Source organism: Selaginella moellendorffii, unplaced genomic scaffold, assembly GCF_000143415.4.
Source record: "Selaginella moellendorffii unplaced genomic scaffold, v1.0 SELMOscaffold_52, whole genome shotgun sequence".
Classification (NCBI taxonomy): Eukaryota; Viridiplantae; Streptophyta; class Lycopodiopsida; order Selaginellales; family Selaginellaceae; genus Selaginella; species Selaginella moellendorffii.
The window spans coordinates 208146-232901 of NW_003314313.1; the positions used below are offsets into that span (position 1 = coordinate 208146).

The 24756-nt window shown below is 44.6% G+C and overlaps 6 protein-coding genes and 1 long non-coding RNA gene across 14 annotated transcripts; 2 read left to right on the forward strand and 5 right to left on the reverse strand.

The window, feature by feature from the left end:
• Positions 1-1212: 1212 nt before the first annotated feature.
• On the reverse strand, positions 1213-1609 carry LOC112350658. The gene is made up of 2 exons (XR_002993836.1): positions 1421-1609; positions 1213-1369 (listed from the first exon to the last, which is right to left on the reverse strand). It is a non-coding gene; the product is annotated as an uncharacterized LOC112350658 (long non-coding RNA).
• Positions 1610-6449: 4840 nt separating this feature from the next.
• On the reverse strand, positions 6450-7144 carry LOC9635595 (DNA-directed RNA polymerase III subunit RPC10). The gene is made up of 4 exons (XM_002982109.2): positions 7035-7144; positions 6860-6970; positions 6689-6776; positions 6450-6635 (listed from the first exon to the last, which is right to left on the reverse strand). Exons 1-4 carry the CDS (start codon positions 7089-7091, stop codon positions 6505-6507), a joined length of 387 nt encoding a protein of 128 aa, XP_002982155.2. The 5' UTR covers positions 7092-7144; the 3' UTR covers positions 6450-6504.
• Positions 7145-10486: 3342 nt separating this feature from the next.
• LOC9635596 (plastid lipid-associated protein 3, chloroplastic) lies at positions 10487-11876 on the reverse strand. Of its 3 annotated transcripts, XM_024687074.1 has the most exons (9): positions 11819-11876; positions 11647-11754; positions 11518-11562; positions 11375-11465; positions 11220-11320; positions 11106-11169; positions 10884-11031; positions 10716-10829; positions 10487-10654 (listed from the first exon to the last, which is right to left on the reverse strand). In XM_024687074.1, exons 1-8 carry the CDS (start codon positions 11867-11869, stop codon positions 10727-10729), a joined length of 711 nt encoding a protein of 236 aa, XP_024542842.1. In that variant the 5' UTR covers positions 11870-11876; the 3' UTR covers positions 10487-10654; positions 10716-10726. The 3 variants fall into 3 exon arrangements, with proteins under 3 accessions (XP_024542842.1, XP_024542841.1, XP_024542843.1); XM_024687073.1 differs by having other exon boundaries at positions 10487-10829; XM_024687075.1 differs by having other exon boundaries at positions 10487-10829; positions 11652-11869.
• A 5-nt stretch (positions 11877-11881) lies between these two features.
• LOC9635597 (probable cation-transporting ATPase 13A4) lies at positions 11882-17511 on the reverse strand. 2 transcript variants are annotated; one of them, XM_024687062.1, is made up of 23 exons: positions 17409-17511; positions 16425-16986; positions 16169-16363; positions 15932-16105; positions 15595-15858; positions 15401-15539; positions 15168-15356; positions 14963-15108; positions 14768-14899; positions 14462-14719; positions 14229-14411; positions 14053-14168; positions 13816-13966; positions 13645-13763; positions 13378-13591; positions 13168-13326; positions 12991-13112; positions 12832-12940; positions 12641-12777; positions 12437-12590; positions 12247-12384; positions 12086-12187; positions 11882-12029 (listed from the first exon to the last, which is right to left on the reverse strand). In XM_024687062.1, the coding sequence occupies exons 2-23, from the start codon at positions 16899-16901 to the stop codon at positions 11955-11957; spliced, it is 3753 nt and encodes a 1250-aa protein (XP_024542830.1). In that variant the 5' UTR covers positions 16902-16986; positions 17409-17511; the 3' UTR covers positions 11882-11954. The 2 variants fall into 2 exon arrangements, with proteins under 2 accessions (XP_024542830.1, XP_024542831.1); XM_024687063.1 differs by having other exon boundaries at positions 17393-17496.
• A 172-nt stretch (positions 17512-17683) lies between these two features.
• LOC9635598 lies at positions 17684-18349 on the reverse strand. Its single transcript, XM_024687094.1, has one exon. It carries the CDS (start codon positions 18347-18349, stop codon positions 17684-17686), a length of 666 nt encoding a protein of 221 aa, XP_024542862.1.
• A 937-nt stretch (positions 18350-19286) lies between these two features.
• On the forward strand, positions 19287-22191 carry LOC9635599 (prostaglandin reductase-3). Of its 2 annotated transcripts, XM_002982001.2 has the most exons (18): positions 19287-19391; positions 19451-19618; positions 19676-19848; positions 19914-20019; positions 20079-20155; positions 20210-20297; positions 20352-20541; positions 20592-20718; positions 20768-20845; positions 20902-21009; positions 21056-21151; positions 21202-21276; positions 21329-21448; positions 21489-21617; positions 21667-21744; positions 21792-21878; positions 21930-22016; positions 22070-22191. In XM_002982001.2, the coding sequence occupies exons 1-18, from the start codon at positions 19337-19339 to the stop codon at positions 22121-22123; spliced, it is 1896 nt and encodes a 631-aa protein (XP_002982047.1). In that variant the 5' UTR covers positions 19287-19336; the 3' UTR covers positions 22124-22191. The 2 variants fall into 2 exon arrangements, with proteins under 2 accessions (XP_002982047.1, XP_024542832.1); XM_024687064.1 differs by lacking the exons at positions 19287-19391; positions 19676-19848 and having other exon boundaries at positions 19525-19618.
• LOC9634894 (ent-kaurenoic acid oxidase 2) lies at positions 22155-24756 on the forward strand. Of its 4 annotated transcripts, XM_024687066.1 has the most exons (12): positions 22171-22213; positions 22292-22440; positions 22488-22537; positions 22587-22917; positions 22982-23131; positions 23198-23446; positions 23495-23581; positions 23632-23710; positions 23771-23877; positions 23937-24058; positions 24114-24238; positions 24326-24756. In XM_024687066.1, the coding sequence occupies exons 2-11, from the start codon at positions 22399-22401 to the stop codon at positions 24211-24213; spliced, it is 1317 nt and encodes a 438-aa protein (XP_024542834.1). In that variant the 5' UTR covers positions 22171-22213; positions 22292-22398; the 3' UTR covers positions 24214-24238; positions 24326-24756. The 4 variants fall into 4 exon arrangements, with proteins under 4 accessions (XP_024542833.1, XP_024542834.1, XP_002982048.2 ...); XM_024687065.1 differs by having other exon boundaries at positions 22155-22213; positions 22272-22537; XM_002982002.2 differs by having other exon boundaries at positions 22177-22213; positions 22306-22537.

Genomic DNA, 24756 nt, shown 5'->3' on the forward strand with positions numbered 1-24756 from the left:
AAACGAAACGCTCTCCTCAACGCTGGGAGCATTCAACGCCATATGTCTGAAGAAACTGTGAAACCAATGCACTTTGTGCTCCCTCACACACATAATCATCATTCCCTTGCCTGCAAATTGCATGCAGGTTCGTCTTCACCTTCAGCTGCTGCATTCCTGCCGACCACCACGAACAAGAAACACATCTGTACTCGAGCAACCGGCAGGAAAAAAATCTGAAATAAAGAAGAGATATTTCAGGCAAGTTGAAGCATCACACTCCACAGCAGCAGTATGCAGGTTCGGCCTCACCAACTACAACACAGCTTGCGTTTCAGAGATTAAAGACCGAACGAAACTGTTGTTGAATGTTCAATCTGAATCAATCTGTCAAGAAGTGAACAAGGTTCAAAAATCCTTTCAAGGTTCAAGAATGATATGTGAACCTGACAGAGGGAGCTTCTGGTATCTTCCGCCCTTGGAAACGGAATGCACATCTGGAAACGGAACACAGATGGTGCTTCTGCGGAATACCTGTGTATCCAAATCCAACCTCCCTCCCATCTCGGGCACAAACAACCGAGTTCAAGGTTTCAGAAGTACAGCCACTTGCGCTTCAAAGATCCATACATTCATTTTCGTTTTTAAGATGCTGCTGGTGCTAGAAAACGGAACAACGAGATGCACTGAACCTGCAAAGTCAGCGGCAGCAGCCAAAGTGGGAAACACAAATCTTATTTCGATTTACGCCTGGATTTTCCAGCGAGTGGAAACAATCACACACCCTCCTTTCGTTTCCTTGCTCCAAAGTGCACAAAAAAGTTCCTCATGGCACAGACAAGTTATATAAAAACGAGAATAAGAAAAGAAAGGCGCTTCCATTGCTTCTCTTTTGTGTTTTTATGTTTGTGGAAAGCAGCAAGCACTAAATACTTGAAATTCTTTCCTGTTGGCTTTTGGAAGAAAAGCAAAGCTATGGCCTCAAGCAAAACACGCAACATTTGAGTTCATATCTGAAGCAAGCAGAGCTCTCGAAAGATTGATGACAGAAGAATAGAGAGCACGAACGCAGAGCTGCTGGATATGGATTCCGCTCTTGCAGCCAAACGTCTGTGCTCTCTATCTTCTGTCAGCAGCAGTCCAAAGGATCCACAAGCACGAAAAACACTCCACAAGAAACATTCAAGAGCACACGGCTCAAAACAGCGAAGTCGACACAAAACTATGCAAGGAAACCAAAAGTCTGAAAGCAACGCTTACCACGGATCTGGGAAGCTCTTCACAGTTTCCGTATGAGCTTTATCTCTTGTTCTCCGGCTTTAACCAAAAGTTGACCTCGTCCCATGCGATTTGTATGGTCTCCCGTGCGAGATCTCGGGCTTTTGGCTCCCTGCGTGACAAGGAATCAGCAAAGACACACCAAAATCGCCAGGAAACACACGATTGCGCTCTTTCTCGCTCCAGATCTTTGAGATCCAACGCCATTGCTGTGGAGAGAAGTAGGACATCTCTTCATTCGGCAAGAGGGCGATTGAATCGTGAATCTCTACACTCCTGGAGAAGAAGAAAAGAAGCAAAGAAAAGAGAAGAAGCGGTGTGATACTTTTCTTCTCCATCGCAATCCCTCCCATTTCAAGGCCGCGGACTCGACGGGATTTATCCAATGAGGTATGTGCCAAAGTCCCTTCACTCTTTTGTTTTTCTTACATTTACCCGTTTTGTTTCATTCATCCACCGCCCGTCAACCATGGCGGGCGAGCCCGTCAGTGCCGCGCTGGAGTGGCCAGCGCCGTACGATCCGGTCCCATTCCGCCAAATCCCGGCCGTTAGTCTCAGTACTCGGAAAGCTTCCAAAGAGTACCAACCCAATTACGATTGGAAGATTTGGGTCCTGTACTTGGATGCCTCCTGCCCAGAAGCTACCTCGTCCAAATCGCTAGCAAACGCGCGAGTGAATCGCGTGCCCTGCAAGGAGCCGCCGTACCGGGCCCGCCCTAAATGCCGCGGCATATTCGTTTAGGGCAAAATCGTACGGCGCGTCTGTTACTTGTCTTCGAGCTTTCTGTTTGAGGGGGGTGTTTTTGTTTTGTGTCCTCGCTTGTACAGGCAGCATCTCTCTCTCTCCATGTGCTGCGCAAGGCTTACGTGAAAATAAATCCCAATCATTTTTAGAGAGGGTCGTAGTATTTGTTGACTGGCGATCAATCAATCAAAAATCGATCGTGGATCGGTCGATCATTTATCTAAACAGAACATTTCTACCGATTTAAAGCTGACTTTTCTTCGTTTTGGACTTTAGTATTGCTGAAAAATCAAGTCGTGTTAACCCATGTTTATACTAATACAGAAATCAATCTCTTAAATCGTATAACGTTACAACTTCCAGCTATCGCCGCAAAGCACAAAAAAGTAAAAAAAGGCCATAGAATAATTGAAGTAAAATTCAAGAGCGCAAATCGATCCAACACCACGGAAGAACGGAACGCAACGAAGAAAATTTCAATCGATCGAACACAATGGAAACAATGGAAACAGCAAAAGAAGCAAAAGAAGCAAATTCACGAACACAGGAACAAAAATCTCAAGCAGCTCAAGAAAAACACACAGCGAGCTCAGTATCACTGCGAACAGGCACAGCTGACAGACAGAGAGTGAGCACGCGAAGCTCAATCCATGCGATCCATGGACGGGGCCGCGTGTGCTCACTCTCTTCTGTCGCCAGTGACAATCGAAGCGACAGCAAGCAAGATTCGCAAACAAACAGCAAGGAGCAGCGGCCGACGGATTCGAAGAAGAGAAATCCAGCGCCGCCGTGGAATCTTGGATGGAAAATCTTGGAGAAGCGCTGCCGCCGACCGAGCCGCCGACAAAAAGAGAAAAGAAGGCGGCGAATCGAAGGAGAGCTCCGCGCAGCGCCGCGCGCTATCGAAATCTGGCAGCGGGAGGAAGAGATCGAAGGATCCGTCGGAGAGAAAGGGAAATCTTGGAAGAACGCTAGCGCCAAAGAAAAGCCAACGAAGGGGAAGGAGAAAAAAAGCTTTCCTGTGGTGAAGCGCAAAACGTTAAGATTTATACCCCTATGGGATGCGATGGCCATGACCATGGCATGGGCATCCATCACGGCCAGCGTCACCATTCATTTTAAGGTACAGCGCATATGATCATGCCATGCATGGCTTTTACCGACGTCTCTCTCACTTTCAGTAAAAAACCAAAATTAGCTAAGGACGGCTTATTCCCTCCTCGATACTCGCGCTTCATAAATAGTGGGTTTCTATTTTGGAATTTTACCGAGGCGTTATTAGGGCTTCTCGCCTCCCGCCATTCAATGTGGACAGATGTACGGCTTGTCGTAAGCGTTTAAACTTTGGGCCCACACGGCGCGGGATGTACGTAAGAGGAGGCGTGGTCCGCTGCAGATGTGGCCACCTGGCGCAATGGGTGGTGTGGTTGACTCCAAGATGGGTATCTTCTCTTTTGTTTCTTTTGACTCCAAGGTATCATAATCTTTTATTCCGCTCTGGTAATCGGCACCGTTGGCTATGGTTTTAAAATGTGGGTGGGACATCACGGGTGGCGACACAAAGTTTGCATTATTTTATTTTGTTTGGATGTTGTCCGCTCGGACTATCAAAAACTGCCAAATGCAATCAAAATCTTCCAGCTTGTATTTTGTCAAATTTGTTTCCGGGTGGTGTTGGCTGCTCGTCATTGCTGTCTACTAAATGTAACAGTTTGTGACGTATGAAGACATGATGTCACAAAACCTCCAACTTGACAACTAGCTTATGAGTTTTGTCAACTATTCATCTATTCTAAGGTGAGAGAACATGCTTTTTCTAACTAGAATTCTTTGCTAATGCGACGTTTTCTCTTGATGGTACCGGTATGGTTAAAACTTTTTGCATGTCTAAGTATGAAATAATAATCATTTAATTTAACTAATAAAATAGTTTCTCTATTTTTATAATAAATAATTTATTATATTAATATTATTAGAATAATATTGTCAAGTTAAAATATTTACAAATTAATTTAAAGAAATCCTTTCATGAAGGTGCATATTTAAAACTAATAAAACAAATATAAGTGATAAAAGTACTATAAAATGTGAAAACTAAATGAGATTTAAATTATGATAGTAGTGAACATTATAAGAATATCCTAGTATTAGGATAAATATGAGGCTACAGGGAAAATCCTGCTAAATTTTGTTACATGCAACAACCTGCTTCGATACATTCAATCTGAGATAGATTGAATAAATTATATCTCTAGACCATAGGTTAAAAGGGAAATATAAGTGGGTATTACAATAGTAATGATGCTGATTAAAGTTGATTCCTTGTTACTGTAGTGCTTTACAAAGATTCTCCAAAGTGAATTATTTGCCATGTTGTTCCCATGTATCCTACATCCATAAGCCTTTTAAGAATTTAAAATTTTAGTCATTATACCTACACCATTTTTTATTATTAATTTAATTTTGAGGAATTTGATGTCTTTCTGTATAACACTCTCACTCTTGTTCATCATACAAATGCCAATGAATAGAATGGTTTGGAATAATTTTATATAACATTCTATAATACATTTGTTTTGCACATAATAGTCAATTGGTACTATTTTATAGTTGTATGGTCCCTCCACTCATTAAAGAAAAATAAGGAGAAATATTTTAAAACACATGGAAGGAGTAAGTAAACCTCCTCCAGAGTAATTAATACTCTCAAAACATTATCACATCAGATACTCTTCATATATAATATACTACTCCATTTTTGTTAACATATTACTCCACTCACTACTCCGACATATAACTTAGCTTATCAATATCTTGCTTTTACTAGTATAGGATTAGCATATTTTAGTATTAAAATATTCTAGTTATGGATTGAAATTGTTATATATTTTCCTCAATGCCCAGCAAGGCAAAGGAAATAGGTCAAAATAAGTATATGAGTGCTAGCATTAGAGAGCAAATAAAAATAGAAGCAACTTTTATAGAATTGTGGACATCAATTGAATTGAAGTATTTATGACATCATAATGCATTTGGAGCAAAAAGATATCCCCATAGCAACACAAATTTGCTAAATGGATATTATAGTTTAAGGGATTAAAATTTTGCCTTCCCCCACAAATGAATGTGCTCTTTTCATTAACTATATTTCCCAAGATTTGCAAATCTCATTTATTATACTACCTGATAGAATATGTTTTTATTTACTTGCCCATTAAGCCATAAAAATTTCATTTTCTTTGGCTCTAAAATTTTTTCTCACTGGCAAGTAAACTTCTTTCTAGCTAGATTAACTCTTAGAATTAAAGTTCTAGGGCTACTATTGGTAATGGCCTTAACATTTTATAGTAATAGTTTTAGGAGTATATTAGAAATTCTTGGTAGTGCAGAAGATCCATGTACTTTAAAAGTAATTTAAAAAGATTGAGTATTCAATCCATCCCTAGACAATTTGAAAATTTACATAATCACTGAAAACCATGCTTGATGCCTCTCTCTTGGCTGGATTACTAGGCCAAGTGATTTGATGCACTTAATTTTAAATTAAAGCATATCAAAAACTTAAAAGTTAAAGTAGAAATATGAAAGTATTCTAGGAATCTTGTTAGATATATTTTCAAGACTTCAAAATTGTTAATTAGTACCATGACCACTCTTTATATAACTCTTTTTCATAACAGAGGTCCAACTTTACTTTATTTACTAGGGTCTTTTAGAAGAGAAGGTAGTAATTTTTATTTGAAGTTAAAGAGCATGATAGGGTGTAGTCTCTAAAGCTTTAGAATTCTTGAGTTCTTCCTGTTCCTTGGGCAGACAATTGTAATACTTACTTCAATCACATGAAAATGAAGTTCACTCCCACTACAACTAGTTTTCACCGCCTTTTTGCCATGGCATAATTCAAGATTAGCACAAAACAAGATTATTCTTATTGATGTGGCAGAATACTTAGTTGATATAGTGTCTTGTTACTTTTAATTGTTAGGAGTAAAAGTAGAAGTATGACATACAATAAGGTGCCCATGTTTATATATGGATATTGCTTATAAATTCTATATATGAAGGTTTATAATTTAAATCTTGACAAAAGTACACTAATATAAAATATATTTATAATTATATTTATATATACGACCATGTCCAAAAACGCTCCTGACATATACTTATCAATAAGACAGATTTTTATAGTTTAAATAGATTATACTATTTGCAAAGAGTTTTTATATCCATTATATTATATAGCATTGCTTTAAAATATTTTCTAGATAATAATTTGAAATTACTTGAGTAAACCATCATAATGTTTACACATTGATAATCGCTCTTAAAGTTTTATCATATAATTGTTCTTTTATTACTCTATTAATTCAGTTCTTTAAAATTCCCTAATAAGACACTTTGTTTCTCTAATTATCACCTAAAACATTACTATTTTTAACTTCAAAAGTTTATAATAATAAAGTAAAATTAACAAAATACTAAAAATAAACAAAGGTAAGGGTCTAGTCTTCTCTCCAGCGGTAGGAGCAATCTGGATTGCAGCATCTGTAAAATGCAGTGCTTGGTTCATCCGCAGATCTGATTTGAACTAGCATGAAATAAGCATGCTCGTGGTTACATTTGGCACAAGTGACTGAAAAGCAATGAAATTTTCGAAATGAGAAGGAAAATAAGACTAGTTCTTACTAGGCGTCCGATCACAGTTCTTCCATGCGTCCTCGCCTCCAAGAATATCATCCATTTCCTTGTTCTTGAGTGGAATCCTCTTGGTTATCTGAGACAAGGTAGCAAGAAGTTTTATCAATGGGAGGAGAAAACGCGTTAAAAGGAGCGAAGATCTCATAGAGTTATAAGAACCTCGTGATCGATGTTGTAAATGTAAGCACAAGTTGGACAGAAATACCTCAGCCTTGCTGCGTGCTCCACAAGCAGCAAGCTCGAGCATGTTGGGCAAAACTCCATTTCAGCCTTGAACGAAGACAGGAAAAAACATAAGACCGAGTAACTATGTAGGAAATCACACTGCTTTTACCGTTTTCTTCTTGCTCTTCTTGCTCTGTGACTTACTAGTGCTTCTTCCGGCTTCCATTTTTCCTCCCAGTCCGGATAAAAATCTATCTAGGGCTTCTCGGCAAGAACAAATATTTGGAGAGTTTCGAACACATAACCTTCTTATATGATGCCAGGTGCGCTACCATCCCGCCATTGTTCAGTTGACAGTTAAGCAGCCGAGATTAACACTTACTGCTGGTCAGAAAGAACTCTTCGAACTTAGTTCCTGCGGTGAATAAGGAACAATTACCGCTGTTTTACTCTCTAATTTCACCTCTTTCTTAACTTTGGCCTTCTTCTCCTTGCTCGAGCTCGATCGATTCCCGCTCCACTTGAATGGGAAACACTTCCAGGCATTCTTCTCGCTTGGCGATTCCCCAAACTTCTTGGAATCCAGGTAGATCAAACGAAGAAACTCCCCTGCGGAAATCAAAGATCTTCCCAAGGAATGGTCAACGAGTCAAACTCGTCAAGTTCTTAGAATGAAAACATGATTATTTATAAACTTGGCCTGGATAGCATTTTCACTTAGATCGACATGATCCTCGAAACGAAATAAAACACGCGGCGCTGAAAACACTCTCAAGACGAGTAATCGATCGATCGATGATCAGAAGCTTTTACTTTCTTTTTCAAGAGGCCTCCTTTTCTGCCGAGGAGTTCCGCTTGGACACTCCGGCGTTGCTCTTACTGCCGTTCTTGAAGTGAGCTCGGGCCTCCTTCTCGAGCACATACCTGTTGCCCTTCCGAGAGATCGTGATTACCTTTTGGGTGTGGAGATCTTCCGTGTCGATGAACAGTGGTGGATGCGTCGGCTCCACTTTGTTATCGTTCTTCTCGTCCACCATGACGAGCACGGCCATCCGGTAGTAAGTCCCTGCCTCTCTCAAGTCGACGCTAATCTCTTCTCTCGCGCCTGCGGGGATTTTGTACCTCAGCACGCCATAGACTTCCCTCTCCTTGTCGCGGAGGCCAATCGTCCTGTCCGTATTGTTGTGGATTAAAACGCTGGGGACCTTGTCCTCGCCGCTCGCCTCGTCTGCCTCGCGCGATCTGGAGCTCCAGCAGCAGCTCCAAGAATTTCCCATCCCCAAAAGAGCCTCTCCTTTTTTTTCTTTTCTTTTCTTTGTTCCTATCGTCCGCTAGAGGCTGCGGTCAAACGTTAGTGATGAGAGCACGCGCTTGAATACGAGGGAGAAGACCAAAACAATGAAAGAAAAAAAGAGATGGCTTACTCTGCAGGAAGAGACGAAACCAACAAAAGACGCGTACGATAGCCGGAAGAAACACTGGGAGCTTTGTTTACACTCGCGAGACGTGCTGCGTCGTTGTACGCATCGCCGTCTCGCACGTCAAGCCGTTTACTTTTCCTCCACAGGCGATCAATCCTGGTTCTTCCCTGTTCGAGAGCAACGATATGAGTGAAAACTTCACGAATGTAAGCACCTCTGGCGAAGTGGAGCACGAAATTCCTAGCTTGGACGAACCAGGTAGTAATCGAGTTACTGAACTTCCTGAAAGAACTCAAGCTGAAACCTTTCTAAGTCCAAGGTCAAGTTTCAGTTCAGAAGAAATACCTGGGAGTGGAGGTGCTACTTCAGCGACTCCTGCGAGAGCGAGGAATGTCTTGCACGAGATTGAATCCAGTCCAGCATTGCTGCTCCAGCTCCGGCTATGGCAGAACGAAGACGAGCTTCTGCGAGAACGAATCGAGCAAATGGAGCAGTCGCTAACAAAGACTCAAAACGAGACATACCAGTTGTTTGGGATCTTTGTGGTTTTCGAGGGCGTGGTTCTCACTGCTCTGGCCCAGTCTTCCAAACTCGAGTGTGGACTCTGGTGGATCCCTTTTGTTTTGACCATCTTCGCGGGCATGGCGGTAGCGTTTGCTGTTTGGTATAAGCTCCAGCAATGTGAGAAGATCCGGCATGAGATTAATCTCGAGAAGGCCAACTCGAGAGCCGTAGCGCGGACGATGGAGCGCTTTCTTGGACTTGGAGCAGACTATGATCCTAACAATCTGGAGCATCAGCCAGTCATGATTCCTCCCGCGAGGAAAACGGTGGTGAAATGGAAGATATCCATTGTCACCGCGACCGTAGCTTTCACGGCGCTGATAGCAGCAGCTTGTAAGTTGATCCTTTGCAAGCGTAAATAGATCGAATGGAATTTAATGCATATAGAGCATCACCTGGATTGATATTTCGTCCATATACGTAGTGTTGATCAACCGTGAATGTCTCTGCTTGTGCCTTGGTTTGATAAAAGATAAAAGCGAGAGAATCTCTTTTAAACGGAGAAAGAAAGAAAAAAACTCCATACCTTTTATCCTCAAGGAAGACTCTGTAATAATTCTCAGGCTCCGCATCCACAATCTGCAAGCAAACATGAAGAGAACTTCTCCAAACGACAAAGAAATTCATTAACATTACCTGCAAGCTGGTCGATTGTTCCAAATAGCAGTTCTCCACACCGAAAAATCTTAGAAATAAGAAGCACCCTCAGAGAGATTCCGCAAAGGAAGAGAAATTGCTCACCACGGCGACACTGGCAGTGTGGCAGTGTGAACTTGCCTTTCGCCCTAAATCCTTTGAGAGGACGAGGCGGCGATGGCGGTCGCTCTCCGGCTTGCGAATGTAGCAATCGCGACAGCAATGCGATGGAGATGGAGAATTCCGCCATCGCCCATCGCGAAGAACCCTAGCAGAAAGTAGCGGGAAAATCTCGATGACGTGTGCCCTAAAGGTCACAGTGGTCATGGATTCGTCAAAGCGTGTGACATTGTCACACTCCCAATTGGTAGCTTCGTGGTTGGAGAGAAACACGAAACACGTTACACGTTAAAGAATTTCCCCACGATATAAATGTAAGAAGAGGAAGCGAAGGAGAACCAGGTGTCCTTCCATTTCATCTCCAGGAGGATCATGAGGTGCTTCTCCAACAGCAGGACACTCTCAATCTGCGAGAGACATTCCACATCCAATTCCAGTCCCAGCTCCAGCTCCGATTCTTCCAGCTCCAGCTCTTTCAGCGATGATCAAAGGGAGGGCACGACATCGATCGTGAACAACACCGCCCACACGATTTTGCTCCGCGACAAGCACAAGAACCAATTCGGGCGATTGCGCCACTCCGTCCTCCCCAATTCCGCCCAGATCGTCCCCGCCGACCTCGTGGGCACCATGACGTACTACCAGATGGGGCTCCTGGCCAAGACCGACACCAGCGGCGAGGAGGGGAACACCCAGATCCTCATCGACACCGACGATCTCGCCGTGCACGACCGGATCGTCGTCTCCGCGCGCCGCAACGGCCAATTCGCCGTCAAGAAGTTCAAGAGAAAGTTTTGAAGAGCCCTAAAAACAGAGCACTCCGTACAAGATAGTACGGGGAGTGCTGCCGTACGCGGCTTGTGCCGTACAGTTTTGGCGATTCTTGGAATATACTCCGGCTGGATAGCTTTTTTAGAGTGAAGCGCGTTGTTTCTCATCTTCCCTGGTACAAATGTTTTGATCAGCCTGGCGATATCATTTTCTAAGCTCCGGCAATGTGAGAAGATCCGGAGAGCAAAATGCAACAGTCACTGTGATCTTCGAGTCTCTGATAGCGGCAGCTCGTAAGTTGATCCTTTGCAAAAACCGAGAATCGAATGGATCATCACCTGGATCGAAATTATAGTGATGGGACCATTTTCGTTCTCACGGCAACAAAAATGGATCCTTTGTCACCTCGCCCGACTCTCATATCGTCGTCCAAGTACGTAGTGTCAACCCATCTGCAAGCCAAGAAGAAAGTCACGGAAAGATCCTGGTTTAAGCTGCTTTCTTACCCCTTTGGTTTGATAAACGCGAGAGAAATGGTGGCAACTCGGATCCTGTTGATCGTCAACACAAAGCTCTCAAACGTGACGAGCAGGCGGACGCCTTGTGTGTCAGGCTCCAAAGATTTTACGGCTGCTGCGTTTATGCACAGAGAACCTGCACAGCTTTAAACTACGAGGATCAAAAGCTATCGTAAGGAAAAGAACCAAAAGAATAGAAGAACTTTATACCATTGATCCCAAGAAAGGAAAAGTCTGCAATGTTTTTCACGCTCCCATTGATGGAATCGATAATCTGCACGCAAAGAAAAAGAGGCTTGCCAACAAGAAATGAGGAAACACTACCTGCAAGCTTCGAGTTTGCTTGATAGTTCCAAATGCCAGTGGTTTGATTCTTGAAAGAAAAGGGCCCTCTTCGGTGCCAGCATATCTATCCACAATTTCTTCTGCGTGGAATGGCAGAACAAGTATTAGCAGCCTGGAAAGCTTGCAAAGCATACCATTCAGTGGAGCCGTGTAAAGTAAAGCCCAAGTTCCAGACAAAAGATGAGAGTTTACTGGGTTTTCCGTGGGATTCATACGCTCTAGTTCCTAGACAGAAGAGAATAAGAACGTAATAATCAAACCACAAAAGTTTTCTTACTTCCACCAGTGACAAGATCTTTTGCTTTTGCTCACTCGTTGCATCCTAAGAAATAGGAAATCCACGAAAAGAAAAGAGTCGCGGTCGCGTGGAAGAGAAATCAGGAAAGAAAATCTAGAGCAAGCTCACCTTACCACGATTTGTATTAGACACAGAGCGTAAGATCGTCGTCTTGAGCTCGGGGACACTAGCAGCAGCGGGAATTTGGAGCTTGTCTTTGTCAGAAGCGGAGCAAGCCTGGCTAAATCCAATCCCATTCGCAGAAAGAAAAGAAAAATGTGGGAAGAATCCAGAGGCCTACTCTCGAGAGACGCGCAGCCGGTAGAGCCGAAATCGCCATCGCCCGCGCCATTCCACAAGGCCCTAAATCTTAAAATCAGGATTGAGATTTATAAATTTCTGGTACCGTACATTCTTGGCGATTCTAAGAATATACTCTATATGTGTAGCTTTGGCCGCTTTGAGGGATACTTCGCAGCTAAAATCCGTGCCAGTGGGCCTTCCACTACGACCTGGAACGCAAAGTGAGATTTTTTTTCCTTCTCTTCTGGAATGGAAAACATCAAACCTTTTGCCAAGCTACATTGATGGCGAGACTCGCGAGAATGATCCACCATAGCTTGAAACGGAAATCAAAGCTCATGGCCGGCGAAGGCTGTCCACCATTTTTCTGGAAGAAAACACGAAGAGATATGATTTAGTTGTGGAAAGAATGAGAGTTTTTTTTACCTGGTAAGACGCCCAAACTGGAGAGGCGGGGTTTGCACGGTTGAATTGCTCGCTTGCAACGTGCCATACTTCCGTGAACTTGTTGTGAGGAAGAAGTAATAGACAAGAGCACACAGCGATCAATGACCAGTACGAAACCTGCGCGGAAAAGACTTAAGTGCTTGAAACTACTTGAAAGTAGAAGACTTACCATCAAAGCGAAGTTTTTGAATACGGTCTTTCGAAACTTAGAGCCAAACGAGAACACGAATGCGGACGTGATGAACTGGAAATACATTGTGAAGAACAACACTGTGGACTCCCAGTTGTCACCCAGCGTCCACCAGCTTGCACCATGAGAGTATCTGAAACAAACGAGATTTTGAGCACGAACTTCACAAAACCAATCACTTACTGTGCCGGCCATCTCACGTAATCCTTCTGGCTTGCCATGAAACAAATTGCAGCCACCAGGAACACAACGTTGCTTCCCCATAGCCCCAGCACCGATGCTACGTTTAAAGGTCCAAGCAAACTGGAAGTAGGCCTCACCTGTCATTACCACGGTTAAACATTTCATAGACTCAAGGTAACAAGTGTAAGGACCTTGTTGAGTATTTTTTCAGCGTTGCACCGAGACATGGCATAACCAAGGCTGAGCACAGCTACGCCATCAATAAATATGTAGTCCATTTGGCAGGCTATAATCCCAAACCTGGATTGAAAGCGCTAAGCGTCGGGAAGATCTCGAAAGTCCAAGCTTACCAATAACAACAAAGCTTGAATATTGAGAACTGGAGGCCATAAATAATCAGAAACTTGTAGCATGCGAATGACGTATGGAGAGCACCTCGCGCTTCACGTAGTAAATCTACCACAGCTTGGACCTACAAAGAAAACATCAACTTTGAGCGATTATTTCAGAAAAATGCTTGAACTGACCGATTTGTTTCGGGCAGTAAATGGAGACACCACCGATGCTTCTGCAGCACTTAAAGCGATGCCGGCGTGAGCGGCCCTTAGCGCTCCACAATCGTTTCCACCGTCACCACACATTCCCACGATTAGGCCATGGTTTCTATGCATAGTTACCACTTTCTCCTGTTAAGTCCACAACTGCATGAGACTATTATCAAAGGGAACAAGATGAACCTTATCGGAAGGAGTGAATCTTGCGAAGATTCGTGTGTAAAGAAGTAGGTCGTCCATTCTCTTGGATTCTTGTAAGCGATTAAAAGCTTTACCCGTAAGCGCAAGCTCCAAGGTCCCGTCCTCAAGTGAGCTCGCTCTACTTTGAAGTAGTTCTTCGGTGGTCATGCGGCTTATACCCGTTGTCACTTCACTACTCAATGAAGACCATACCACGCTACAGAGACAAAGCTATCGTTAGAAAGATCTTTCATAAAGAATAAGACCAACCTGTTGTCGTTCGTTATATCACCCAGTAGTATCTTACAGTCAGATGAGAACATACCAGATTGTTTAGCAATATAGTGGCCGCATTGAGCATTATCACCGGTAACCATCACGGGACGAACCTGTAGACCAGGAGCATTTTGTTTTCCAGCGGAATCAATATACACAACGTACCTTTCCAGCTTTGAGAGATTGAATAGCTGCAGAGCTATCCGGCTTGAGCTCGTTCCTAAACAAGACCAGAGATATAAAATTCAGGTCCTTCTCCAACTCATTCCTTGGTAGTGCTAACATGTCTTCAAATCCCAGTTCTCGGCCAAGGTATCTGCAAGGTTCAGCAATAAGCCATTGGAAGAAAACAGTAAAAAAAGCCAGCTGCAAAACATGAAAGACTGAGGAAACAGCGTGCACCTGTAGCTTAAACCAAGAACATAACAACCTTGCAGAGCTTGAAGCCGTGCTCTGTCCTCGTAGTCCGCTGGAAGGCTTTGTGCGTTGCTCAGCTCCTTAATCTTTTCGAAAGAACCCTGCCATGCTTGAACGGAAATATTGATGAGTAAAGGTTTACGAATGCTAGACGCAAGAACCTTGCAGTAGATGTGAAAGTTTCCAGAGTTGTCCTCCACAACAACACTCATTGTTGCTCTCGATTGATCAAACTCGTTTCGTCTCACGATTCTAAAGGTCCGTGATCCGGAACCATCTGAAACGACTGGGGGACTGTTTGCGGACTCTATCAAATTCCATCCCACAGCTGAGAACATTTTCACCTATGACACAAAAGATCATCCAAGCTTTTCTGCGAAAATTACAAATTTACCTCAACCTGGTTTCCAACCAAGTCCTTTCCGAACTTTGTAACAGCATGACATGTGGCAAGTCCATGCAAAACAATATCATCAATTCTTTGACCCCCTTCAAGTGATAAAACTGGTCCAAAGGAGTTAGTGACGACACTCTGAACTCCAACAAAATCGAGTCCCTCTTTTGTCAATGTCCCAGTTTTGTCAAAACAGAAAACTCGTATCTTCCCAGCGATAGCTATGCGCTTTGGATTGAGGCAAAACACCCCACGCTTCTGAAAGAACAACATAAGGAACTGGAAACAGGAGGTAAGAAGGCGTGCCTTTAAACTCTCCAGAGCATGAATTTGTCCAACTTCAAGAGCGACCGGCAATAGTGGCGACATTATCTGATTTATGATGAACATACAGTAGATCCACTTTGTCACCCAAATACTCTGCTGTCCGTTCATGTTCTGGTCCACAATAGACAGACAGTTTGCAAAAATGATTTCATATAGTGAAACATGAATATATACCTGAAACTTTATGGACACACCAAAGCATACGATAGCGTAGATAAAAAGAAGACAGGCAACGATTTGGAGCTCCTCATCGTACTTGAAGATGAGCTTTTGAGGGTACAAAATCGTCGCGACCAGTTCGCCTTTGGAGGTTGACATACCTGGGTCACAGAAAAACGCGTTCCATAGTGAAAGAAAAAACCATGGCAAAAACATATACCTGTCTCCGTGACAATTGCGAGAGCATCATCATGGCCCTGTCCTGCTTGAAGTAGAGTAGTTCCAGAGAACAACGTATGCCGCGAGCCAAGGCCATCGGCCTTATACTGCACGTCGGTGTTGGGAGCAGCGTATTTTTGCACTGGCATGGGCTCACCAGTCAAAGCACTCTCGTCACAAACACAGGAGCCTGCTCGAAGCTAGTTAAAAATCGAGAAACATACGGTTTCAAACCTTTGATGATCAGTAGATCGCATGGAAGCACCCAGCCGCTTTTGAGCTTGATAACATCCCCGGGTACCAAGTTTCGCGAAGCAAGGTTTATCCATTGACCGCTTCTCAGAGTTTCAACTTGCGTATCATACTCAGTGATCTGAAAACAAAAAGGGACGTTTTCCAACCATCTGAAACTGATTCACAACGCTTACCTTGGCTATCATGAACTGGCCTCGACGTCGATTGTAAATGGTTATCGCAGCGCTCAGTGCCACAATAAACATCATGAGCGATGCAACGAATAAGTAGCTACTCCAGAACTGCAAAATGTAGGAAATGAGCTGATACACTTTAAAGAGCGTGAACGTTTCATCGAATATAGAATAGAAGAGGGACTCTGGTTTAAACGGGATTTCGTTCGGACCAAGTTCTTCTAAACGCTTTTCAGCTTCCCCTTCAGTAAGACCTTCGGCTTCCTACCGGAAACAATGGAAAAGAAAAATAATTTAGACGCACCGATACAGTACGATATAAATAAAGTTTTTAAACCTTGAGGAAATCTGAGTATCTCTCCCCAACTTTGAAGTGCACGTCTGTCACAGTTTCGCCTTTGATCAAGAACCTGTGGCCTTGAAAGAAAAAATGCCGCTGCCCGGCCTTTGTAGTGAGTATTTTGACAATCTCGGAATGACCATGTAACTCTTCAAAAGTTGATAGGAAATTCTGCAAAATTGAACAATTTAGCATACGTGAATCACCCTATACTACAGAAGTTGAAAAGCTTACTCGAAAGTAACGGACGTAGTGCACGAGCGGCAAGTCGTTTGTCGACAAAATCTGCTCGCTTTCTCTGGTCCAGATAAAGACGACTCCGGCAGACTCAAGACCGCAAGGAATTCGAAACCAAAATCTTACTCGGCCTTTGAATATTACCCAAGCCGTAAACCAAATGGCCGAGAGCCACCAGACCACGAAAAAGATCTGCAACAAGAGGGCAAAGTCGTACCACGATTCGATCGAGAACAAAAACGTTTTTGCGAACCTTTCCATTGAAGTCATAACTCCCGAACACGGAATAATTCCCGTAAAAGCACAAGTTATCCACACCACCGACTTGACACTTGTTGTATGCATCGAAAAGTAAGAGCGAGTGGAGCAGGATCCAGTGAAGCGATGTCAGGCAGCAGAGAAAGTAGCAAAACTCCCCAAAATAAGACCAAGTGTAGCCAGTGATTCGGAGCTCCTTCTCCTCTTCCACATTTACCACATGATCTTCGCCAGGTTTTCTATCAGATGAGGAAAAATTCTCGCCTTTCCCGTTCCGCTGGAGGACTAAAGGTTGCACCTGATCCCTTCGCAGCTTCAAAACCTTCCAGAGCTGAAATGCCGAGCAGCAGCTGATAACGAAAGCCCAAAACGCGTAGACGATCAAAGGGCCTGTCTGAGTGACGCTGGTGATGAGAACACTGCAGGATGGATCATCAACACAGCTCGTAGGACCTGTCGGATACTTTCCCATGAGACGAGCGCTGAAAAAACCACCTGTTCTTCCTCAGATCTTGGATTGGTGCAAGCAAACTTGGAGCAAAGACCAGCAGCCACTTCTGGAGCAAATCTCACATTTAGAAAAGAGTCGGGAAGAACTACAATGTAAACAAGTGAGCACAAAACTTTCAATGTTCCACGAGCTCAAGCAGCCGACTTTTCCACAAGAAAAGATGACTCAACAACACAAGGGAATACGACACCTTATAGAATAAAAACCAGGACAACTTAGCCGCAAAGAAAGCAGAGATTTCTCCTAAACAGTGAGAGAGAGAGAACAAAAGAAAAGTCACTCCGGAAGCACACCTGTGAAGATCGCAGGATATGGAAGCGCATATCCCTCTTTCATCCAGGTTTTTTGGTCCCCTCCACTCAAAAACTTTGCGACTTTATGTTCACGGCACAATGCAGGTGCTATCAATCCACTGAAAGTGCAAGCTTCAATCATGCCAGGCAAGAGCTTACTTGGAAGAATAGAAACCTTTCGACTCGCGCATTGATTGTGTGAGCCCTGGCCCTCGCAATGGCGCTAGTTCTACTCCTAATGGCGCTCGCTCACTCGCAATCCATGGATTTCTTACCGGATCGCTGGCGCCGATGGATCATCGTAGAAATTTCGAAGCGATACTAAAGAAAGGCGTGAGTAGAAAATGGCCGATTGCTCGGATTATAAACCCTACTAAAAGTCCCGGTCATTATTGTCCATGATTTTTATAATCCGATCGGACGGTGTAAAAACTTCTTATCGGACGGTTACTACTTCTTGGGTTCTGAGGAGCCGTCGTTGTGGATGATCCAGCACGAGATGGCCATTATCGCGGAGAAGATGAACAGAATGACTAGCAGGAATGCGCCGTATCCCTCCATGTGGCTGATCCAGATCCTCGAAAGCTGCGATCGATCCACGGTCTTGGGATTTTGGAGATGGGGCAAGAGGTGGAGATCCGTGGGGTTGTAATCGTTGCCCATGCTCTTGAGCGTGTCACTGGCCTGGAACAGGGCCCTGGATAGCAGCTTCTCGCTCGCGATTTGGCGCTGGAGCTCTGCGCAATCCTCCAATTTGAAGATGAGAGCGAGGATTGTGGCGAGCGAGGCGAGCATCGAGAGAACGAAAGGGATCCATACGCGACTTGGGGGCAAATTTGTGGCCTGGGCCAGGGCAGTGAGAATCACACCTTGGAAGACGAAGTAGATTCCCAGGAGCTGATAGATCTCGTTCTTAGTGTTCTGGAGGCGCTGCTCCTTGCGCTCGATTCGTTGATTCACGACTTCTTCCTCCTTTTTCCACAACTCCAGGCGCAACTTAAGCGCGGGATTTGCAGCGATTTGCGCGTAGGGATCAGTGCCAGGGGTGAGACTCTGAGGAGGAGTGTTTGATTCATCACTTGGAGTGACCGGGATAACGAAACTCGGGCGCAGCATTGTGCTAGAAGCGAGTGATCAAACCCTCACAACAGACGAACTCGTCTTCTTTGACCCCCCCAAGAATATCCTTTGAGCGTTAAGGAATATGCTTTAGTGCTCAAGAACCCTAAAATCGGAACTTTAGCAGCGCTCTTTCAATTTTTGCTCGATGTGATTCGCCAGCAAGCAATTCCCATGATCGTGGAGAAGATGAGCAAGATCACTACTAGCAATGCGCCGTAGGCCTTCATGTGATCTTCCCAGATCCTGGGGATAAGATTTTTGGGGCGATCTTGCGGCCTGTGCGTAATGTGGGGCTGCCGCTGGACATCCTTGTGATCGAATGCGCTCCCCATGCTCTTGAGATCGTCGCTGGCCTGGAACAGCGCCTTGGACATGAGCTTCTCGCCCTTGATCTGGCGCTCCAGCTCCGAGCAATCCCGCAGCTTATAGACGAGGGCGAGAATCGTGGCCATGGACGCCAGCGTCGAGAGCACGAAGGGGATCCAGCGCCACTTCCCGGAGAGATCGTTCGCCTGGGCTAGGGCGGTGAGAATCACACCTTGGAACACGAAGTAGATCCCCAGGAGCTGATAGATCTCGTTCTTGGCGCTCTGCAATCGCTGCTCCTTGCGCTCGATGCGTTGATTCACGACCTCCTCCTCCTTCTTCCAGAAATCCAGCCGTAGCCTCAGGGCCTTGTTGCCTGCGATCTGCTCGAATGGATCGACGAGCGGAGCTTCCTCGTCGCGATCCTGGCCATTGCTGCTACTGCTGGCCATGGATTGATTGAGACGAGAGAGCGGGATTTCTTCGTGGTGATTCATCGTGCTATTGGCCACTGCTTCCAAGGGATTGGGAAGAAAGCGCCAGGAAGCATCGTTTGATGCTAAGAGCTAAAACACATCGCTATTTGTCATGTCCGCAATTTTATAATTTCTCTTTCTCTAGCAAGCCCTAGGTAAAGACCTCGATCGTGTCGCCATCGCGAAAATTTCCGCAAGGATGATCATCGGAGCTGGATACGCTGCGCTCATCACTGGCGCTGGCTCTGGAATCGGTAAATTTCGTGTTCCATGCCTGGATTTCGGCCGATCTTTTGTTCTTTGCGATGTCTAGGACGAGCGCTAGCGCTTGCGCTCGCTGAGAAGGGCGCCAGTGTCTCCATTGTCGATTTCGACTCTGGAAATGGCCTGGAGACGCTCAATCTAGTGAAGGAAGTCCATTCCAGGCTCGGCATCTCGGGCACGGCGGCCATTTTTGTCCAGTGCGATGTTACAAAACCTGGTATGCTCACAAACACAGCTCATTTTTATGTCAAGTACTAATACTTCGCTGTTTTAGAGGAACTTTCTCTCGCGTTTGCGAAGCACAACTCAGCGTTTGGACGACTCGATGTTTGCATCAACTCTGCTGGGATTGGAGGCAATTCTGATTTTATAAACGATGACAAAGGAACGTGGAGGCGAGTGATCGATGTGAATTTTGTGGCAATTGTGGAGTGTACCCGGCAAGCGGTGTGTTTGTGCTCGAGCTCATCCATGACTATAGAGTTTAAAGTCTCTTTTACTGGGCTTTACAGGTCAAAGCAATGCGAGCTCGGGGACAACCGGGAGTGATCATAAACCTGGCATCTGCGGCGGGATTATATCCGGCTCCCCTGATGCCAATCTACTCCGGAAGTAAAGGTAAAAGCTCAAAAGGTGGTCGCATTTCATTTTACTGTCGAAACACTACATTTTTCTAGGTGGTGTTGTGTTGTTTACGAGATCGCTATCAAGACTGCGCAGAGAAAAAATACGAGTGAACGCGCTCTGTCCCGAGGTCAGTGCACCGTTTACAATTTTTTTCGATTTTGACATACATGCTAGCTTCCAGTTTATCGAGACTCCAATGGCGAAGTCTCTGGATAGGAAAATAATAGACATAACCGGAGGTTATCTATCAATGGACAAGCTTATTCACGGTAAGGTGTATATTTAACTATTCAGAAGCAACGTCGTGTTTTTTTATTCCTCAGGGGCCTTTCAGCTCATTGAAGATGATAGCAAAGGAGGTGTTTGTCTTTGGATAACAAACAGGCGTGGTCCGGAGTATTGGCCTTCAGAAGAAGAGGAAAACAAGTTCCTGGTACACGGTAGAAGAAAAAGAATCCCTCAAGAATCGAAAGGACTTCCGTCTCCAAATCTGCCTACGTCCTTTGATCAACTGTAAGTGATTTTTTATATTATGATCCTGTTTCTACAATTGCTGTTTTCAGGATGGTTCATAAGCTGAGCAGCAATTTTCGTGTGGCCACGAAAATCGTCACGGTACCACTAAGACTTCCTGTGAGAGAAGGCCACGTACTTATAAAGAACTACTATGCTGGTGTGAATGCAAGTGATGTAAGTAAGCGTGCAACTCTTTTTTATCTTACATATGCTTATGTTTCAGGTGAACTATAGCTCTGGACGTTATTTTGCAAATGAGAAAGAAGCATTGTCGCGCCTCCCTTTTGTTGCTGGCTTTGAGGTAATTTTGACTTTTATTAGATTTCTATGTAAGTTTTTCTTTTCTGCGCTTTGCAGTCCGTTGGAGTGGTTGCAGGCATTGGACCTGGCGTAGCTCTAGATGAGATTGCGCTAGGATCTGCTGTTGCAACCTTTAGCTACGGGGGTTTTACAGAATACTCACAGGTTTAGCAAAAGAAAAGTGAAATTTTTGTTCTAACTAGATTTGCAGGTTCCTGCAAAGTCTGTCATTCCTGTTCCTTCCCCAACTCCTGAAGTTGTGGCTATACTTGTCTCTGGACTGACGGCTTCTCTTGGTTTGCAAGAGGTAGTGGTGCTATCTTTCCACGTAAAGACTGATTGCCATCCCGTTTGCAGGCTGGCAAGATGAGATCAGGTGAAACTGTTCTTGTGACCGCTGCAGCTGGAGGAACTGGACAATTTGCTGTACAGGTAGTGCTTTTATCAGTACTTACAAGTGATAGTTCTTTGATTTCTATTTTAGTTGGCAAAACTAGCAGGCAATAAAGTGATTGGCACCTGTGGTGGAAGTGACAAAGCTGCATTGCTTTCGTCGCTTGGGGTGGACAGGGTTATAGATTACAAAGCGGAAGACATAAAAACGGTATGTAAGAAGTGCTATGGAGTATCTAACAGATGAACAGGTTTTGAAGAAAGAATATCCACGTGGAGTAGACCTTGTCTACGAATCTGTTGGCGGGACGATGTTTGACACATGCCTGAATGCTCTTGCAACTTTTGGACGTCTGATCGTCATAGGAATGATATCACAGGTGTGTTAATGTTGTATTTTAGCCGCCATATGAAAACGCTTTCTTGCAGTATCAAGGAGAAGGTGGATGGCAACCAAGAAACTATCCTGGACTTTGCGAGAAGTTGCTGTGGAAATCGCAAACCATCGTAAGCAAGTGCTGCCATAATGCTGCTTTGCTAACAAGGTTATCCAGGTTGGATTCTACTTAATGCATCACAATAAGCTTTGGAAAGAACACGTTGCGAAACTTCATAGCCTACACAGTCGGGGGAAGCTAAAGGTATCGTGCTTATCTGCTCTTTGAGCGAGAATACAACCTACTTCTCTGCAGATTGCAGTTGATCCAACACCCTTTACTGGCCTAAGCTCTGCATGTGATGCTGTGGAGTACCTTCATTCTGGAAAAAGTGTTGGCAAGGTATTGCGATTTGATTGAAATGATGCGCACTAATTTCATGACTTTGTCTCCAGGTTATCATAAGAATTTCCATGGATGCTCCAGCGCTTCAAATCTCACGTTTGTGATGTATTGACACCTGACCTATACTTTTTGGTCTTTCCTTTCTGCGAATAAGAGCTTACACGTCAGTTTAGATTCCGCGCCAATCCAAACAGGTAGCAATCTAAAGTTTTCGAGTTTGATACGATAAGAGAATGCGACAAATTTTTTTAGCTCTTTAAGCGTTTGAAAAGACGCTTGTGTGCAGCCATGCAGGCGATGGATCTCTGGCTTCCTTCCATTGCAGTGGCCTTGATCATCGTCCTTATCTCGTGCATTCTCAACTTCAACAGCTGGTTTTATGCTCCGAAGCTTAGACCTGGATCGCCACCATTGCCACCAGGTTCGCTTGGTTGGCCTGTTTTCGGAAACATGGGAGATTTCTTACAGGCCTTCAAGTCAAGCAATCCGGAGTCCTTTGTAGGGGGTTTCATTTCCAAGTAAGTGTTAATTTCCTTTTTCTTTTCAAAACCTCTGCTTTTCTTGCAGGTATGGATGTGGAGGCCTGTATAAAGCGTTTTTGTTCAGGCAGCCCACCATTCTGGCCACATCAGCGGAAGTATGTAAGACCGTGCTTTGTAACCATGATGTTTTTGAGATCGGATGGCCAGAGCGAGTGGTGAAAGAGCTTCTGGGACTGAAGGTTCTCTCGGCAGTGACGGGCGACGATCATTTGAAGCTCAGCAAACTGGTCAAGCCGGCTTTAAGTTCACCGAAAGCAATTCAGCATCAAATGCCTTGCATTGAAGAAAACGTGAAGAAATTGCTAGACGAATGGGCGGATCGAGGCAACATCGTCTTTCTAGATGAAGCAAGAATGGTGAGCGAGCCTCAAAACAATCCGCAAAATTCTAACCTGCTTTTTGTTTCTGTCGTTTCTGTAGTTTACGTTGAAAACTATTCACGAGATTCTAGTAGGAGAGGATACAGGGATTGATTTCAAACAGGTGTCTGGGCTGTTTCACACCATGAACAAGGGTCTGCGTGCTTTACCACTCAACTTTCCTGGCACTGCTTACAGTAACGCTGTCAAGGTTCTTGTTCTTCTTCTTCTTCTTCTTCTTTTTTCTCCGTCTTAAGTTTGTGCTTGGTTCGTCCAGGCACGCGCAACGTTGGCAAATGACTTCTGGCGAATATTCTACGAAAGAAAGGAAAGCAAGAAGAGAGGAGGAGATACTTTGTCCATGCTGCTGGACGCCACAGACGAGGGCGGTCAACCTCTAGAAGATGATCAAATCGTGGATTTGATCATGTCTTTTATGAACGGAGGGCACGAATCCACGGCACATCTCGTCACCTGGTTGGCCATCCTCCTGAAAGAGCACCCTGCTGTTTACCAAAGACTCAAGGTATCCATTTCGCTTTCAGTATGAATATTTTCTTAGTGTTTTTTGCAGGCTGAACAAGATGAAATCGCGCTCAAGAAAATGCCTGGCGAAAGCCTTACACTAGCTGACATGAGGAGCATGACTTACATGTCTAGAGTATGCTAAAGTTTCTTCGAGTTCTTTATGACCGCTGACTTTCTGTGAAGGTGATTGATGAGACCCTGAGGCTGATTAACATTTCCCCGTTTGTCTTTCGGAAAGTTCTCAGCGACGTGCAGCTAAACGGTGAGTAAACTTCTAGAGAGCTTTTGAAAAGGATATATGCTTGACCAACGAATTCACCAGGCTACACAATCCCGAGAGGATGGTTCGTAGAGGCGTGGCTACGACAAGTACACATGGATCCCCTCGTGCACAAGAACCCGAGAGAGTTTGATCCCGACCGCTGGATTGTAAGCGTTTTGTTTCTTTGGTCGTATTCCCTACGTTAACCGGAAGTTTCTGTGTCAAGAACGAGAAGCCTCAGCCTCATACGTACGTTGCCTTCGGCTTGGGCAATCGAAAGTGTCCCGGAAGCAACCTCTCCAAGATCCAGAGCAGCATCATCATCCACCATCTCATCACGAAATACAAGTAAGCATAACGTTTTCCATCTTTTGCATTGGAAGGCTCACACACACCAACACAGCTGGGAGCCATTGAATCCACACTACAAGCTCGTATATCTCCCACACCCAAGGCCCGCCGACCACTATCCCGTCAAGATCACGAAGCGAGCACTTGTCTAGGATCTCTCTTCACGCCTTGGAGAAAGTAAGCACCATTTCTCACAGAGACTGTGATTTGGCTGTAAGAATCTATGTCCCTGGAACTAACCGCCAGATTTGTTGGTATTACCAGGCCATCTTCACTCCGCGCGAGGACCGCCATGGCATAGTAGAGCTGGTTCTTGGGATAAGTTAGCTTCTCGCTACGGGCCTGCGCCTCCAGAGTACACAACAAGCCTCCGTACACCTCTCGATTCTTCTCCATTAGCTGGATCGTACTGCCAGTGTTGTTGACAAAGGTAACTCCTCGAATTTGCGCTAATCTCTCGTCGCTGCTCCAGCACCCCAGCGAATTTCCCATGGCCTGCCTAGTAGCAACAGACGTGGAGAGATCTTTGTTCCCAGGATTTTATAGAATGGTGGCCGCCACCGCGTCAAGTGACCTGACCAATTCCAATGGAACTTCCAGGAAGAGCTGTGTGTTTTAACTTATTAGGCAGCAGTCACGAGATTAGTTCATACTTGGTTACGTTTCTAAGTTCAATATCTAGAGCGTACTGAGTC

Bases quoted from the DNA above. Each gene is read 5' to 3' on its own strand.
- LOC9635595 (XM_002982109.2), bottom strand. From the start codon at position 7,091: ATGGAAGCCGGAAGAAGCACTAGTAAGTCACAGAGCAAGAAGAGCAAG. The intron at 6,971-7,034 runs GTAAAAGCAGTG...TCTTCGTTCAAG, and splicing joins AGAAGAGCAAGAAGAAAACG to GCTGAAATGGAGTTTTGCCC. The intron at 6,777-6,859 runs GTTCTTATAACT...ACCTTGTCTCAG, and splicing joins TTTACAACATCGATCACGAG to ATAACCAAGAGGATTCCACT.
- LOC9635596 (XM_024687074.1), bottom strand. From the start codon at position 11,869: ATGGCGCGGGCGATGGCGATTTCGGCTCTACCGGCTGCGCGTCTCTCG. The intron at 11,755-11,818 runs GTAGGCCTCTGG...GGATTTAGCCAG, and splicing joins CGGCTGCGCGTCTCTCGAGA to GCTTGCTCCGCTTCTGACAA. The intron at 11,563-11,646 runs GTGAGCTTGCTC...CCTATTTCTTAG, and splicing joins CTAATACAAATCGTGGTAAG to GATGCAACGAGTGAGCAAAA.
- LOC9635597 (XM_024687062.1), bottom strand. From the start codon at position 16,901: ATGGGAAAGTATCCGACAGGTCCTACGAGCTGTGTTGATGATCCATCC. The intron at 13,592-13,644 runs GTTGGTCTTATT...TTGTCTCTGTAG, and splicing joins GATATAACGAACGACAACAG to CGTGGTATGGTCTTCATTGA. The intron at 13,113-13,167 runs GTCAGTTCAAGC...TTTTCTTTGTAG, and splicing joins TTACTGCCCGAAACAAATCG to GTCCAAGCTGTGGTAGATTT.
- LOC9635598 (XM_024687094.1), bottom strand. From the start codon at position 18,349: ATGCTGCGCCCGAGTTTCGTTATCCCGGTCACTCCAAGTGATGAATCA.
- LOC9635599 (XM_002982001.2), top strand. From the start codon at position 19,337: ATGATCATCGGAGCTGGATACGCTGCGCTCATCACTGGCGCTGGCTCT. The intron at 19,392-19,450 runs GTAAATTTCGTG...TGCGATGTCTAG, and splicing joins TGGCGCTGGCTCTGGAATCG to GACGAGCGCTAGCGCTTGCG. The intron at 21,879-21,929 runs GTATCGTGCTTA...ACTTCTCTGCAG, and splicing joins ACAGTCGGGGGAAGCTAAAG to ATTGCAGTTGATCCAACACC.
- LOC9634894 (XM_024687065.1), top strand. From the start codon at position 22,308: ATGCAGGCGATGGATCTCTGGCTTCCTTCCATTGCAGTGGCCTTGATC. The intron at 23,447-23,494 runs GTATCCATTTCG...TGTTTTTTGCAG, and splicing joins CTGTTTACCAAAGACTCAAG to GCTGAACAAGATGAAATCGC. The intron at 23,711-23,770 runs GTGAGTAAACTT...CGAATTCACCAG, and splicing joins CAGCGACGTGCAGCTAAACG to GCTACACAATCCCGAGAGGA.